Source organism: Carettochelys insculpta, chromosome 8 (genome assembly GCF_033958435.1).
Source record: "Carettochelys insculpta isolate YL-2023 chromosome 8, ASM3395843v1, whole genome shotgun sequence".
NCBI classification, from domain to species: domain Eukaryota; kingdom Metazoa; phylum Chordata; order Testudines; family Carettochelyidae; genus Carettochelys; species Carettochelys insculpta.
In genome coordinates, this window is record NC_134144.1 from 3,550,042 (window position 1) to 3,567,761 (window position 17,720).

A 17,720-nucleotide genomic window follows, 5' to 3' on the forward strand; every position below is an offset into this window, starting at 1 on the left:
TCAAGTTTAAAAAGAAACTGATATGCTGGTAAAGAAATTATTTCAAATATTTAGGTCCAATGTTTATTATATCAGAGCAAAATTTAGCCTTGCTGTGTTCGCTATTGCCTTTTGTTTCCTTGGCCAATTCACTAACATAAGCAGGGCTTTGTTTTGCTTGTTTTATGAATGATAGAAATATTAATAAAACAGTTTTGGAAAGAAGTCTGCTAGCTCATTAGTACAGTACTTGCACAGTTGTGTAGGTAAGTCAATGAATGGCTATTGGAAAATACTTCAGTGTTCATTTATGCATCTTTATAGATGTCAGAAAAGAGGGTTTATCCCTTTAAAATTCTCTAAATTAGAGACTTAGACCCTCAGTCATGTTAAACTTAAGCTAATTATATAGCTTTGTACAAGCACTAAGTATTGAGAACCTTCTGTCTCTTTTTATACATTTTTCTGACATGGCTTGTGGGTGGGTAGTGCTTATGTGACAAATCAAAAATGTTTAAATTAAAACCATATGTGCTGTTAAGTTTTTTCATTTGTTGCTCCACTGTGGAAAATAAATTTGTAAAACAATCTGTACTAACAACAAATGTACTGTTATGAATAAAGAAACCATTAGATTAAATAAATATATCATTGCTAAAAACAATGGCATAATTTACTTATTTCTGCTTTTTAAAAATAGTTTTGGTGTTTAGAGCTATGGTTTCTGCATTTTCATTTTGACAGAAAAGATATGTGCCTAAAACTGAAAACTGGCATTCTGTATAAAAATCTGTTTGTGTTTTGTATTTTTAGAATTTAATTGGGTTGCAGATAAACATTGTCAGCTCATCACTTATTCAATTTTCCATTACAGTTTCCAAAAGTAAGAGAGCAAAACAAACAGGAATTAAGGTTTTTTCTAAAAGAGGTGTGCTTTCTTTTTGAGGAGGAAAATGTAAATGGACCTTTTTAGGCACTATAAAATACTTGTGTGTGGTATAAGAAGGCTAAACTCCATGACTTCTATACATGTTGTCATATTACAGCCAATTTTTTATAAATTCAGTTCACTTAGCGCAAAATTTTATAAATTCAATTCTCTTAGAGCTAATACATTTCACTGTTCCTTTTAACAATATTTTGTGTCTAAATTTGTCAGTGAAGTGTAAAAATATTGTTAGCAGTGTAAGTGGTCACTTCCATACTTGAAAAAAATTACAGGTTGAACCTCTCTCTTTAGGCCACATTCATAACCTGGCATGATTTTAGTTAGCCAGATAACACTTATTGTGGGTGTGACCAAGTTTCCTATGGTCCCATAATATTTGTTTATAGCCACCAGTCCTGGCTTTCAGTGTTCTCTCCGGTTATTTACCTCTTACTTACCCTTGAATGTCTTCTAAGAACCCAGTAGGCAGTGGAAGTGTTGGTAATGCTGCCAGACCTTCTGCCGATGGTCTGGCAAATTCTTTCATTCAGCACAGTCATGTCCTGAGGGTGCTGGACTAGGGAGGTTCAACCTGTACTTTGAGTTTGTATTAGACTGAAGAATATTGGGGTTCACTAGAAGGCAGTCCATGAATGTTCTAGCATTCTGAAGAACATTTAATATGTATTCCAAGGAATTCTCAGTTGAATGGCTTGGGTTTCTGGCTTTTTTGGATACATGTTTAATGAGTAGAGCTGATTTTATAGTGCCTTGGAGAGAGAACCAAAACAAGTGTATTTGAACAACACTGTAGTAGCACAACTTCCTTCCTTCCTTCCAGTACCAGTGATACAGTGACTATTGACGCAAGTACTGTGGAAAACAAAAGGAAAACTAGGACAGTGGTGTGAATCCCTATCCTTCCTGCTCCCCAAATAAAATCGAATAATTGGGTATAAATGTTATCGGATATTGTATTTCTTATATTTATTCATATTGTTTGTTTGTCACCTTCTTCATTGATTCATATGGAGAGTAACAGCCCAAAGGAGACAAGATGTGTACATTCATATGCTCAGGCTGTCTCTAAAAAAGTATAATATAAATGACTTAATATTTAGAGTGTGAATGGGAGGAGATGGCAGTGAGAGAGGATCAGCATTGGAACATAATTGGAAAGTGGTAAGCATTAAGGAGATCTGGGGAGGAAGACAGGAGATGTCTTTAGGGGTGTGAGTAAAGGAGGTAATTCCAAGTATAAAAGGCATAAGATGACAGTAGCGGATGAGTGAAAGGCAACACTAGGGGCTGCAAATTAGGTACAGCTTGGAGTGGCAGGGAGAGGTAAGAAGAGGTGCCAGTCAGACAACTCCAGACCAGTGTTTTGTAAACTATGTTCCGCGAATAACTCAGTTGTGCCGCGAGCGTCTGACACTTTGATACCACTCACTGCCGGTCTGTATTTTGTCTTATTAAAACCAGATGCAAAGTTATTTCTTCATTGCTATGATACCTGATTAAATCATTTCATTTTGGTTTTGGTCTGACAACTGGCTTTTTTGAAGAAAATTCTCAGAGGTGTTCTGCATAAAAATACTATTGTTTGGTGTTCTGTGGTCACAAAAAAAAAATTAAGAAACACTGCTCTAGAAGACCTAGCAGAAACTTGAGTTTTATGCAGAAGAAAGATCCTGTAGAAAAGAGTTAAGGGGGTTACATGCTCTGATCCAGAGAGAATACAACAGTGTGATTCTTTATTCTAACTGTATAGGTTATTTCTTGGCTGTCTTTTAATGACTTTATAAATACACAGAGTAAAGGGTGGTGTTTCTGAGACAGACTGGAAAAAAAACCAATAATGCCATCAATATTTCTTATCTAATTATGCCTAGTTTAGATTTAAATTGTTTTTCGCTATAAATGTATTCTGCATTCAAGAGAGAAATTAAGCAAACTTCTCAGGTATGTCTAACCTCAAAAAGATTTGTGATATCTGCACCCTGTGTCTCTGCCAGGAGGGTAAGAACTGAAAGATTTGTGGTCCTGAACCCGAATGTTGTAATTCAATACTACGTTAAATTTTTGCTCTTGTACAAAACCATACTGAAGTGCTACACCAAATTACGTGGAACGTGGGTTAGAGGGAATGTGTCCTGAAAAAATGCTTCTCGGGTTCTGAAAAAACTGGGGCATTTCATCTTAGTTTTATTTATAAACATGCCTCAAAACAGAAACTCCTAATAGTCGTGTAACGGTTAGACAAAAATCACTGATTCGTGTGAATCTCTAATACTACTTATTCAGCCTTTCAATGAATGTGCAAATAAGTAGTCACAGCAAATATACTGTTGAGAAACTGTTTGAAAATATGCCTTATCTCCAAAAATCAAAGGAATTTTTGTGTTGTGTGTAATAATTTGTACATATATTGTACATACTTTGTGTGCTGGTCCCATCTCCTCAGGAGGTGCATAATGACAACTGAATAATTTGTAATCAAAGTAGTTCCAAGTGCTTTTTTTCATGCAAATCCCTGTCATAGGAAATGTTGTTGTGCCATACAACTTCCTGAATTTTTCTTGTCTTACGATTTGGGTACCATCGTTGTTATGCAGGGAAAAGATCCCTGAAATAAACCTTCTGCCTTCTTTGTAGTGCCTTGTCCTATAAAAGAACAGGAAAGGGACCTTGAGTTACCTAGAGGCAAGCTTTTAAGAGGCTTTCTAAGAATCATTAAAGATTCAAGCCTTTTATGTCTCTTGAAAAGCCTTTCTTCTCTTCCCTCCCTGGAGGGGCATTTACCATGTTTATGTCTAAAATGTATCTGTAAAATTCCTGGGGTTCAGTTTAAATTAATAGTTGAGGCCAAATAGTGCAGTGATACAAGGGAAAATGGACATATGTGAAGCAAGAGATTAGTCCATCTGATTTACTGTACAGGCGTGAGTGCAGCAGCAGATAGATATATTAACTTTGTCAGTTTGACAATTGATTGCATATAGAATCAAGGCATAAAGGCAGTTTGATCAGGTCTCCTCAGTGGAAGCTGTCTACCATTGTCAAAAGCATGACAAGATACAGACTGAGAGTTTGGTTGATTTGAGCTTTTTAAGCAAGGGAGACAAAAGGTGGAAGGGGAAATATCTGAGAATTTTCAGCTACAACTATTGACTCAATAGCATGACTGACTAGCTGCCTTGTTAATAAGGCTCTGTGGAAGGAAACCATTTGATTGGAACTTCCATGTAGCTCATGTTCCTCAGAGTAAATTAGTTAAGGCATTTTAAGCATGTCAGATTGTGTTGGTCCTGGGGCTAGGAAGACGACTGATTGTCCTGTAACTATGCTGTTAAGGTTAGCTGTATTATTTTTGCCATTAGTACCTGAAGGTGGACTTAAGATGGATGGCAGTGTTTTCTTAATAGATGGTTGTCTGATTTGGCACCAGTTTGTCATGGCTGTATGTGCTCAAATTACACTTTGGTATTTTGTCTAGTGTTTAATTTTTTGTGATGGTACAGTGTTCTTGTCAAGCAACCAGAATGACATTGTCAATAATTTTTAGGGTATGTGCTGTTGCGTGTAGGTTGTATACTAGCTATCCAGGTTTGATAAAATGCCTGGGTATTAAGTCAACTGACAGATAAGAAATGAGTGAATAAATGCTACATGTATCGTAATAGCTTGGGTTGATAGTTGTGGGTTATAATTTTGAGCTCCGCTGGCACTGTGTGTAGCATTATGGTCTCCCTACCCTTCCCTGAGCTAAGGTGGGGGAGGGAAGGAGTCAGGTTTGAAAAGAGCTAGTTCTGGTGGTAGTGTCTAATCTAAATTACATGTTTCCCAAATACGAAGTGTGTAAACTGCATTTACCCATCCTAACCCTGGCCTATACCACTGGTTCTGGGGCAGGCAGTCCTTCCTTTCCTGTCTTCATGAGGGGTGCAAAGCGCAAAGGGCAGCACACCAGATGGAAGATTGCTCATGTCTCCTGAAGCCCAGGTTGTTTGTTCCCAGCTTCCGTTGTGGCTTGCTAAGCTTTCCTGCTGAAGAAACTATAGTTCTCAGGCTTGATTAATGTAATGCTGGATTTTTGGATTTCTCTTTGTCTCAGAGGTTTAACGTTGCAAGACCTGTCCTCCCTGGGGGATCAGATGAGGTATAGTAGATAAAATAGTTGTTGCTCTCATAGACCCTCAGAAGTCCATAAGTAAAACTTATTGTACTAATTTGTGCAAATTTTCATAATGGAACTGCCTTGCCGTACTAGTGTATAGTGTTGTAGCCATGTTAGTCCCAGGATATGAGAGCAAAGCAGTGGGTGAAATAGAATCTTTTAATGGATCAACTTCTTTTGGTAAGAAGAGTCTTTTCTTGTGTTTCTGATGAACAGAAGTTACTCCAGTAAGTGAAAGATTATGCTTTGCCTGCCTTGTCATGCTACACTGTTCAAATACAGTCTCGAGTTCTTCCAGGAGGTCTGGAATGTAAGTTTGTTTATTCAAAACAAAACAAAACAAATTTTTTTCAAGATTGACTCCCTTTAGAGGTCATCCTACTTCCTGTTGGTTAAAGTAGACCTTTTAATCACTCCAGTCTGATGAATGGTCACGTTATGAGTTTTCTCTGATGGGAGTCAGTATTGTTCTTTCTGTATGGATGGGTAGACTTCACAATTGTCAGTGCATTCATTCCTTGATTAAACTCAATAAATATTTTTCTGGTTGCCACAAAATTAAAAAACAAACTTCCTGCTCTTTAACTTTAGTGTTAGCTCTCTTGATCAGCTGCCCAGCTATCAATATATACGTTCAGCCATTCCCATAATTAGTAGTCTGAATATATTGCCAGGGAAGAGGAAGGTTATGCACCGTGTGTGGTTTTGCATGATTTTGCTTCCCACTCACCATTGTGGGACTTCTGGACCACAGCAGAAAGAATAAGAAAATGCATGTGCTTATCTGAAAATTTCTTTCTCTCTCTCTGTCTCTTGCAATACATAAATAAGCCCCGCCTTGGAGCCAAGTGGATCTACCAAAATAGAGGTAGACATTTATATCCATGGATTTAAATTAGTTTTGTTAAAGAGAATGTCACATAATCCTTTGGAGAAATAATTATGCTTTATCTTCAAAGTATGATCAGTGCCATTCTTAATTTAGAAATGTAGAACTGAATTATTCTGGCTGCAGAAGTTGGCTTTGCCAGAAGAAACTTCAGCTTTCCCTACTGCGAGTGTCTGGTTCTATTTTAAGTAGACTGGTGGTTCCCAACCTTTTCATTAACATGGCACACTTCAATGGACAAGCAATGCCAGGGCACACCCACTTTTTCAGCTGAGTTGATTGCTTATAAACATCAGATTTACATACATTTCCTATGGTTACAGTCTTACTAGAGAAGTTTGCAACATAGTAATGCACGCAACAAGCTAAACAAGTATCAAGTACGTTAATGTTTCAAATCCACCACATTATACACTGCCTTACACAGTAAGCACAGACATCCTAAAATTCAAAATTATGTTAATTAAATGAGTAACCACTGGTAGCAGCTACCCTTCCCTCCAGCCCATTGGAGCCAGAATGCGGCATTTAAACCACATCCCAGGTCCAACAGGGTCCCGCCATCTCTCCCCCTTGCCACAGAAGGGAGTGGGGGAATACTCTCTGCCAGCTTGTTCAGGTCAGGAAGCTGCATTCAGCTGCCTCCTGGTGTGAACAAGGTCCTGTGGGGTCAGCACTAGCCGCTGCGTGAGGAAATTGATGAGCCCCGTGACAGCTGGGACTCAGGCAGCCTTGCTACTTGAGCTCCACCTGGCACAAGGTCATTGGTTTCCCCCATTGTGCTCTTCAGGGAGGGGAAATTGACAGAGTTTCATGGTGTACTTGAACAGTTCCTATGGCGCACCAGTGTGTATTGGAAACTACACTGGTTGGAAACCCCTGATGTAGTCAAAAGCATTCATTGTTATGGATCTGTAGAGATCATTACTGGAGAAAGGAAATCCTCAGGTAGGCACATGTAAATTTTTCCAGTTCGTCGACAGTACAGAAGTTAGTGCTGATAGTTTAGATCAAAACCCTAAGTTTTGTTAACGCATGGAGGACCAACTTAATATCGCATTTAATCATTTTTTGAAAGATAATCTTATATAGGGTTTCAGTTCTCTTCCAGAGGTTGCAGCTATCCTACTGCAATATTCTTATGTGTAGAACTGGAAAGTGAAGCTATAAATAATTGTGTTTGTTTTCAAGGTTAATGAAAGTGGAAATAGACAACAAGGAAAAAGTTTATATACCCGATTCACTTAATGTATTGTGAGTAACACAAATAAGGAAATGTCTTGTTGGAATATAGTAGTACTTGTCCTTTACTTCACCTTTTAAAAATCAAGGATTGGCAATATGCATATTGAAATTTTTAATCAGTGTAAAACCCAAATTAACAAGATACCTAACTGTTGTTTTTGAATTTCATTCCTTTCTTGAACACTGTATATTGCATTCAGTTGAATTCCAAAGTCAAAGTAAACCTAAGTTTCACAGTTCAGATTTCATAAATTATTCTTTTTCATATGCAGATTTGTTCCACAACATTTAAATCCACACTTAATGGTTTAGCTTTTATTGCATTGTGTATTAACCCTACTTTCCCTCTATGTGCAATAAAATGTAGAAAACCAAAAAAAAAATTGTACATTCATCTGTCTAATTTGTGATATTACATCCATTAACTCAGGGAGTATTTTCTTTGTATGGAAAAGAACGTTAAAAATCTTACCAGTCCTGTTTTACCTGCAAGTTTTTGATCTTTCTCACCTATGTTCTCAAATGCCAGACAGTTAACTCAGAATCAATCATTTGTTATTCCAAGGTTTGAGTTACATTACTAATTGATAAGCTGTGAATTTTTTCTTTTGACTTCCACTTATGTAGCAATTTATTCATCTTTTCTTGCATATGTCATTTCTGCTGAAATTATTAGATGCACTTGATGTCATAGGGAGCAGTGAACAGATGGTGCTTCATGAAATATTGTGTGTTTTATTCTAGTTCATAATTGCCCTCTAAAATATTGTATTAATTTATAGTAGGGTGTGGGGAAGTATTCCATCAAAAACACTATTAGGTTAAAAAGACAAAACAATAAAAACAATTTTTTGTGTAATGGCGATAACTTGAATTTTGCAAAGACTTAATTTTCTGACCTAAAGTAACATTACTCTTTTAGTAGGTGGTAGCTTTTTAAATATAATGTCTAGGGTCTTCAAGATTGGAGACGGGAGTGGAGAAAAATATTTAGACATTAGATTTGTTGTGGTATGCCATACAAACAAAAACCAAAAATATTCCCCAGTTGAAACGAAAACCTTATCTCCATGGTGTGCATTTATACACTCTTGGGATGTACCAGGCATGGAGTGAACTACTTTCTACTTAAGCATAACAGAGTTTGTTCTAAACATTTCTAAATGAATACACTATTTACACAATCATTTAAACAGGCACAACTGTTTATACAACTGGGGTGTGGGGGAAAGAGGGATAACTTCTGCTGGGATGGGGGTGGGGTTGTGTCACTCCAACATTTTGATAAGTGGTCAAAGGCTGCACTTTTCTGTGGAGGAGGTGTGGGGGCTGGCATGGAGGTGGATGCAGAAGGAAGCTTGGGGTAGGGGAGTTGGGGGCCTGAGAAGGGAGTTTGGTTGAAGGAGGGGGTTGTGACCGGGACTGAGTATGGGGGGCAGAGTCCAGGAAGGGGGTATAGCAGAGGATTCTGACCTTGGGGAGGGATGTTGGAGCAGGTGCCAACGTATGAGAAGGAAGTTGTGAGTAGGGTGCAGAAGGTCTGAGTAGCGACCTGGTGCAGGATCCAGGAGGGGTATAGGAACACGGCAGAATCTGGCAGCGAGTCACTTCTCATTGGCCTGTTTCCAGCTAATATGTACAGAGAGATTTTACTGCAGGTGGGGACAACACACAAAGCCTCCCCCCACATAGGGACAGCTGGGGGCTGATTAAAAGGCTTGGTGGGCTGGTTTTGACAAGTGGGCCATATCTTGTCTGCTCCTAGTTCATTTGGCCCTTGGCATTGAAAGTCCCCTGAGTGCACTGTATTTAATTCTGTCCTCATGCTTCTGTTCCAGTCATCTTAGTACTCAAGAGCCCAAGAATAGGACTCCAACAATGAGTGTGTCACATGGCACTAGAATTTTTGTCATATAACAATGTGTCACTGAGCTTGGATCCTTTTACTGTATGTAACCTTTTGGTCTGACCAGAAAAAAAAAAAAAAGGTTGTTTAGATTGTAGCTGCCTGTGTCTGAAAGGTTAACTCCTTGCCAAATTACTTAGCTGAATTTTATCATCTGTTCTTAGCAAAGTGTAGATTAGGACATTTGGAAGGCTAATTTTAAAGTTTAAAATATTAATGCCATTGTAGTCTGAAATAACCATTTTTCACACCACTTGATAGAGTGGTCTTGTGGTACTTTGAGTGGGTCATTGTTTCACTGATATTGTCCCAGGTGTGGAACATATTCTGTTTCCCCATTTGATTACTTGTTGAATTGGTTACCAGGAACATAAGTTTCAAGTGTGATATTTTCTCACAAGAGTTATTTGACTTGGGTAAGCATTCAAAATCTAAATTCATGTGTGTGCCTAAACAAAGATATTAAAGTATTTGTGCGTGCTGCTGTTGAAACCAATGCTTTTAACAATACGTGGCACTTATGCAGCATTTTCCTAAGATTGGTAGCCAGTTTTTGGAGAGAAAAAAAAAGGTAAATATTATCTAAACTTTCCAGCTGAAGGGGGAATTTTTCAGAAGTACCCATGTGACATATTGTACCCAAAGGACTGAAGTGACTTTCTCAAGGGATCATAAACAAGTTGGTGGCAAAACTGGGGGAAAAAAAACCTTATACTGCTCACTTCAAATCCCTCCCTCCAGTGTTTTCAAAACTGTGGAGAACTGAGCTGTCAAGAAAAATTGAAGTCCTGGTATGCTCAGCTTCCCTTACTGCATTTTCTTTTCCAGTCTATCATGAGGTGTTGAAGTCCTAATACATCTTAATTAGTAACAGAGAGAAAGCTGTCAGTCTATATACTATCAAAACAAAAAAGCAGTCAAGTAGCACTTTAAAGACTAACAAAATAATTCTGTCCCACAAAAGCTCACCTAATAAATTACTTTTGTTAGTCTTTAAAGTGCTGCTTGACTTCTTTTTTGTTTTAATACATCTTAGTGTATACATCCTACATGCCACTTTTGCAGCCAACATTGGTCAACAGTGTTGGTCCTATGCTTTTTCTTACCATTAAATAACTATGCCAAGACCAGCGGTGTAGTTCTCATCAGTGACAGAGTAGGAGAACGGTTTTCCACCAGTCTTGGAGTCTGACAAAGTTGTCGCCTTTTGCCCACACTGTTCAACATATAGTTGGAGTGCTTGCTGACTGATGCCTTAAGAGATGATATATATGTGGTCAGGACTAGGAGGCAAACAATCTCAAATCTTCAGTTTATTGATGAGCTTGGCTGCCTGGCGGGTAGTGATGGTGGACTTGCCACCCTTGTGAAATGATTGAATGACATCTGCTCAAAATCTGGCATGATTGTGGGATGGAGGTGGGAGGGAAAGGGAGAATTAATCTTTCTTGTGTTTTATTCTGTGGTGATTGCCTGCTTTGAGAATATCACTGGAGTAGAAAATAGTTACTTGGCTGCACAGAATACCTGAGCTCACTTAGTAGTTTAATATTTTCACTGCCTTGTCTTGTATGACACACTGCTTGAATTTTGAGGATACTTGCATTGAATTGGTAATAGACATCCTTCTGGTTTATTGAAGGACTTGGATCTAGCCATCCTTTGATGGCTGTAAACTAGACCCTATATCTTGGGTTTTGTAAAGGTAGGAGATTCTCCAGGGTTTACACTGGCTGTACAGGAATCTTCTAGACAAAACATAGTAATGACCTTTCAGTGTTTAGCTTTTGATGTTGTTAATACAGTGGATGAAACCTATAGCTGTAATTGCTGAGTAGATTAAATCAGAATTATTCGTTCTTAGAAACCTTTAATTTATATAGGATGACATAAATAGCTGTGCATTTTGCTTTATTTAGGGCTGTTGATTAAACACATTTAACTCATATGATTAACTCAAAATAATGATGAAAATTAATTGTAACTAATTACATGGTTAAACAGTAGCTTACCAACTGATATTGATTACATATTGCTTTTCTACATTTTCAATATTGTTTTCAGTTACAACGCAGAAATATAAGGTGTACAGCACTCACTTATATTTTTGGTTACAAATACATACACTGTGAAAATGATGCCAAGAAATAGTATTTGTTTACTCATACAAATTCTGTAGAACAATTTCTTTGTTCTCAGTGTTACTAACAAATGTGGGGCTTTTATTTTGTAGTATCAGTGCACTCAAAACAAAATAATGTAAAATTTTAGCTGATAGAGGTCCACCCAGTCTTACTTCTTGTTCAGCCAATTGCTAAGGCAAATAATTTTTTATGTTGATACTACTGCCTGCTTCTTATTTACAATGTGATCAGCAAGTGAGAACAGATGTTTTCATGGCACTTCTATAATTGCTGTTGCAAGGTATTTACTGCCTGATGTGCTAAACATTCATATGCCCCTTCATGTTTTGGCCACCATTCCAGTGGACATGCTTCCATGCTGCTGATGCTTGTTAAAGTAATTCATTAATTACATTTGTGACTGAACTCACTGGGGGAGGATCATATGTCTGCTGCTCTGTTTTATTCAGAGTCTGGGACGTATTTGATGTTGTTTCAGTCTTGGATGATGAGGCAGCCAGTGTTGGTTTTCAGATTGCTTTTACAGAGCATTTGGGGGAAAAAACCTGCAAAGTAGATATCAATATGAAATTTTTAAAATAGTTATAGCACTCAACCCAAGAATTCAGAATCTGAAGTGCTTTCCAAACCTGAGGGAATAAGGTGTGGAGCATGCTTTCAGAAGGCTAAAAGAGCAACACTACAACATGGAAAGTATAGAACCTGAACCACAAAAAAAAAAAAAATCAACCTGCTGCAGCTGATGAAAATGACCATGTGTCAGTCTACATTGCTTTGGATAGTTCTCAAGCCATCTTATCAGCATGAATGCATGTCCTCTGGAATGGCGGCTGAAGCATGGAGAGACACATGAATCTGTCGTGCATCTAGCACTAAATATCTTGCAGTGCCAGCTACACCAGTGCCATCCAAATGCCTGTTCTCACTTTCAGGTGGCAAGTCTCAGAGGGAGTAGCTGTGTTAGTCTGTATCTGCAAAAACAATGAGGAATCCAGTGGGTAACTCAAATGCATCTGCTAAAGTGGGTTTTACCCATGAAAGCTTATGCCCAAATAAGTCTGTTAATTTTTGAAGTGTCATGGGACTCTTCATTGCTTTCACTTTCAGGTGACACTGTAAACCAGAAGCAGGCAGCATTATCTCCTGCAAATTGTAACCAGATTTGATTTCCCTGTAGTTGTTGATGCTCAGTTGTGTATTAAAATGACTGTAGTTCTCTCTGAGGGCTGCTGAGGGGGAAATGTACATAGTGTAATGAAATATTAAGATAGAGGGAATGCTGTGGGATTCTTCCCACCATTCATAAGTCACTAAAGAAGCTTGCATGTAGTTTGTGCTTAGCTTGCTGGGAACGTAGATGGGGACTGTAAAGCATTTTTTGTATTGTATTACACTACAAAGTAGTTGTATTTTATGGTGCAGTAATTTTGGTCACTGCTACTTGCACTTCACTGCCTGAGACAGGGTTCTTTTTAGAGCATGCTAAACAAATTCTATGGAGAGAAGAAAGCTGATACAGAGTATTTACTTAAATGTAGGAATTGGCACATTTTGTCACCATCACAGAACTAGAGCTTTATTTCTGCCACTTACAGAAAAGACTAGAGACTCTGGGTGTGAAAAGCTGATTTAGTGTACACTGAGTTTAGGGCATATTGTTACATTTCTCAAGTTTTCTGTGAAAAAAACCTGTATGTCTCTAGATTTTAGGCATGCAGATTTGTCAATGAAGAGGACGGGGGTATTTTATTTTTTTTTGTTTTTAAAAAAAAGGTTGATCTGAATTGTTCTGTAGAGCCCAAACTTGCTGATGCTGTCTGTTGGTGAGAAATTAATTTATTTTATTTAAGCCCTAATATTTACATAGAAAACACTGTTTACATTTAAACTTAGTAACTGTGACAGGTGCCCTCCGCCCTCCCGACAGGACAGAGACAATAGTTTTGTTGCGGCAGGTACCAGTGTAAACTGTGCTACTGTATTCCTGCCGATAAAGCAAACACCACTCATAGAAGGTGGAAGTTTTTTGTTGGCCAAAGTGTTAAGAAGGCATTTATGCTGCTTGACTTAGGCTACCTCTGCACTAGAGAGTTTTGTTGACAAAACTTGTGGAGTGTCCACATTTCCAAGGCATTCTTTTGACAGTAAATCAGCAGAATATGGCACTTTTGTTGGTAGTATTCTGCCATTTCCCCAGGAGGCAGAAGGCCTTTCTTGACACAATCTGTCAGCAGCAGCGGCTGGGCAGTCTAGCCGCTCTGGTGACAGAGCGATCCACTTTTGTGTGTGGCAGCAATCTCTTGACAGAAGTTTTGTTGGAAGATTTGTTCCAACAGTAACTTTTTAGTTGACAGATTGCTGTAGTGTCGATGTAACCCTAGTGATGTGCTGTGGCGGCACAGCCATGTACTGAAAGCTAAAAGTCTCCATTTAATTCAGGCTTTATAGGCATATAATAAACATTGCACCAGTGCTCAGAGACATGTAGTCTATCCCAGTGATTAGGTTACATAATAGAATTTTTCCATTATTACAGAACAAGCTCAAACACTGTTAAAATATTGAGCTATCAGGCTGGTGCAGGAAGTCTCTGGGAAGGAGACCTGTTAGTAACTTGAGCATTTTTACTCACTGATGCAAAGAACTTCAGTCCTTGATGTTCAACTAAACAATGCAGTTAATGAGCGTCTTGGTACGGAAGAGAAATTGCATTATACATCCCATGTAACCAGATGATCTGTGTTCAGCTTGGGGTGAGAGAACAGGTGTTTTGGTTTTGTTTTGGGTTTTTTGCATGACCTAGTGTAAACAGTGGATTTAATTGAAACTTTGACTGCTCTGTAAGTGTCAGTTGGCCTTGCAGAAGGAAATGAGCTGTGGCTGTGCCCTCTGCATTGTCAGTAGACATTTATTTTTCTTGCTTTGTACAGTAAGGTTACATCTACACTACAGCGATCCCTTGGAAAAAGTTCTTCCAGAAGGTGTCTTCTGAAAAAACTTCTTTCGCTAGAAAGCGTCCAAACAGCCCCCAACTCCTTTGAAAGAACAGCCCAGGGATCAAAAAAATACAGTACCATGAGGACTGCTTTCAAAAAAAAAAAAAAAAAAAAAAAAAGGCTCATTGGGGTGTCTATACACTTACTTTTCCTCATCTCAGAGAGGAAGAGGTCCACTGGCAAAAGTGCTGTGTTCTTCCAGTTTAATATCGAAAGAACACTCTGTGTGTGTAGGTGTTCCATGAGATTTTTCAAGAGTCCCAGCTTTTTCAAAAAAAATTACTAGTGTAGTTGTGGCCTAAGTCTTTAAGTTACTGTTTGGTTTTTTTTTTTGAAAATTTATTGACGTGCTCGTCTTTTACTGAGCTTTGAATGTGGCTTCTGGTTTTTCCTTTATTGGAAGAGATGCACTTTTTTGGGGATGCTGCAACAGGAATGAAATAGATACAGCTTTTTTTGATATAAGTGTACCTTTCTAAATTACATACAGATTTTTTTTTTTTTATAGATGCTTTTGTAAATAGCCAGGAGTGGACACTAAGTCGTTCTGTACCAGAGCTGAAAGTGGTAAGTAATGTTTTATATTTACATATATTTTCTTTACTTCATTACATTCTCACTGCATTATACTGTAGTGGAACATTTGAAAGGGTCTGTTTTAAAGTCTGCCAATTTTTCCCTGTGTGAAAGCAATTAGAGGATTTTAAATTTTGAATATAAATATTAATGGGACGTAAGTTTAAGGCTGTCTAAACTTTTAACTGACTACTGTTACTTTTAATATCTAAGATTATTACTGAGATTGGGGACAATGTTTTTTTCCTCAGTTCCCCCAGCTCCCAACTTTGTTCCCAATGTAATTTGCTCTGTTTCTTTGGATTATAGCATTCTTGTGTTAAAGAGGGTGGGAGGTGTATATGAGGAGGAAAAAAGCATTTGAAATTAAAATAAAAAATATTCTAATATGCAAAAATGGGCAGGTAGAGCAGGAAGCATATGTAGACCTGAACAAGTTTTAGCACACTGCTTGAAATTGATCAGTTTTAAATGGAATGTGTCTATCAGATTCCTGCAGGGTCTCTGTGTAGGATCAGTCCTTTATACTCCCTTTTTGTTGCTTGCTTGTTTGTTTAAAAAAAAATTTGAAAATGAATTGTGTAGGTGCGATGCTTTTTGTCAGGACTCCATTTGACTTACTCGAAGAGCTGGTGTTAGTGGGAAGCAAGATACCAAGTTGTCTTAATGTCAGTTCCAGAAGAATGGGAATGAAAACAGCATTTTAGAAATTGTTTGGTTTTTGCATTACTTTAGCTAAACTTGAAGTGTGTGTAGGTGGGAGATGCCGTCAATGAAAAGATTATCTGGAGACAAAAATACATGGCACAGATGAGGGAATTTCACAGAGCTGCTGTTTTGAAAGCAAAGAACAGCACTAGACAGGAACTGGAGGGCTCTGAATAATAATGAGGTTGACAGAATAGCTGAGACATTCCCCTTCACAGCAGTGAGGGAGCTTTTGCATTGAAGATGGATGAAAAACTTCCTTCCAACATTCAGCTGTAACCAGGAAGATTTCGGAGTTATCAGAGATACTGATACAAAGCATGAACTCCATGGACCCTACTGGAGATGACCTCCAAATAATTCCCGCTCAAAGACAAGCCACAACAGGTTCACGTTTCTGTACAATCTTAGTGGAGACAGGGAACCGAGGTAGTTATAACTAGAGGGTGAAATGTCCTGGTTAATGCTGTACTGTTGTTTGTGGCTGATCTCACCTGTTTACATCACAGTAAAAACTCCAGAGCCTTGTCTTGACTAAGCCTTTGCAACAGGATAACTAATGTGGGTTAGTTATTCCCCAGTGAAGACAATTTATCTTCTCTCAATCCCATTTTTTGTCAGCTTGGTGGGGTGTGTAGGTGTGAGGTGGGTAGTCTTAATTTCTTTTGCCTTCACCATCTGAGGATGTGGAGGTATCCTTCTGCAACTTCATATTTTTCTTGTGGGATTAGATCAGAGCCTGTCTCTCCAGCTACCTTTTAAACTGGAAACTAAGACAACAAATGATTTTGTAAGTTTGTGCAAAGATTTAGGCCTGGCCTACTCTTTAATTTGACTTAAGGTAGCTTTTGTTGACATAGCTTTGTATGTGTATACACTTAAATTTCTCTCCTGCATACATAACTGCCTTATTTTGCTAACTTAATAAAATCCCTTCCCTTGGAGTAAAATCAAAGTTGACGTAGGTAGGTTGCTGCAGTGCCAGAGTAGACAAGGTATAACTTACGTCAAGCTTTAATTGTCTCTAGGAGGTATCCCACAATGCCCCACCCTCACCACTCTGGCCACAGGTGTGACATCCTCTGTCCAGTAGCCAGAGAGTTAGGGAACTGCCACTCCCCTTTAAAACTCTGTACATTTTTGAAATTTCATTTCCTAGTGTCGGTGTTAAAAGGGGGAATTGCTAACCTCTCTACCCGCTCTGGGCAGCCCCAGCTAGCGCAGCTGGGGGCGAGGCTCCCAGACACCAGCTGTCCGAATCCTCAAGGGCCTAGGCCTGAGATGGTAAGGAGGGATGGCAGAGACCCGGCGACGTCAGACTGCCCCCACCCACCTCCAGCAGGGAGACCCGGGGTTGTGCACGTACCCTTGCCACTGTATGGTGGAACTTTCCCCTGGCAGGCAGTGGCTGGCTACTAGGGCAAAGTCGAGGCAAAAGAGGGAGGCTTTAAGTGTGAACTCAATAAAACTATTTATTGAGAAGGTCAGCAACAAGCTGGCAAAGAACAACAAGACTTGAAACAGTTTATAGTAGTGATATGTTGTTTAAACACTTACAGTGGTTACTAATAAATCCATGAAGTCAGACCTGTAACTTTGTCTTTATTGAACCGGAATGCAAAAGAGTGAGGTTAAAGGAAAACTGTTAGGAAAGAGGTATAAGGAGCTTTGATATTTTAGCTCCGAGCTGGGGGAGGGCACTGCTCCTCCACCTATACGCTCCGGCCGGGTTGCTAAGCTGACCTATTGGAGACCTTAGGGCTGTGCCTTCTAAGGCCTCCTCCCAGCTGAGTGAGTATCTTTGGCCTCCCCAGCTGGGGCTTGGAGAATCAGGATAGGAAAGAGGGGATAGGATAAGTGCAGGGTAGACTCGGGGAAGCGAGAGGCTGGGCCTCCACCGTTTCGACCCACCTGCACAATAAATTAACGAATATAACTATTAAGTATATACTAATGGCTGACTGTAATAACTAAGTTAAACTGTAACTGATTTAAACTGAACCATTAATACAAGCGTACAGCCTTTTGTTTATTTCCCTTTTTTGGGTTAGTGTTTATATATGGGCAATTGGGCCTGGACTTAGGGTTGAGCCCCTGGGTGTAACCCTTCCCTGGCCCTGGAAGGGCGTGGCCCAGATTGCGACCCCGAACCCCCCTGGTGTAGGGGACCCA

At 39.0% G+C, this 17,720-nt stretch overlaps 1 protein-coding gene across 5 annotated transcripts in view; it reads left to right on the plus strand.

Annotated features, from left to right (window-relative positions):
• Nucleotides 1-17,720, plus strand: part of AGAP1 (ArfGAP with GTPase domain, ankyrin repeat and PH domain 1) — a 507,914-nt gene that overhangs the window by 126,172 nt on the left and 364,022 nt on the right. For all 5 annotated transcript variants that reach the window (XM_075000598.1, XM_075000599.1, XM_075000597.1 and 2 more), the window contains exon 2: nt 14,773-14,831. In XM_075000598.1, coding sequence (XP_074856699.1) covers nt 14,773-14,831 — 59 coding nt within the window. The remainder of the gene's footprint in view (nt 1-14,772; nt 14,832-17,720) is intronic.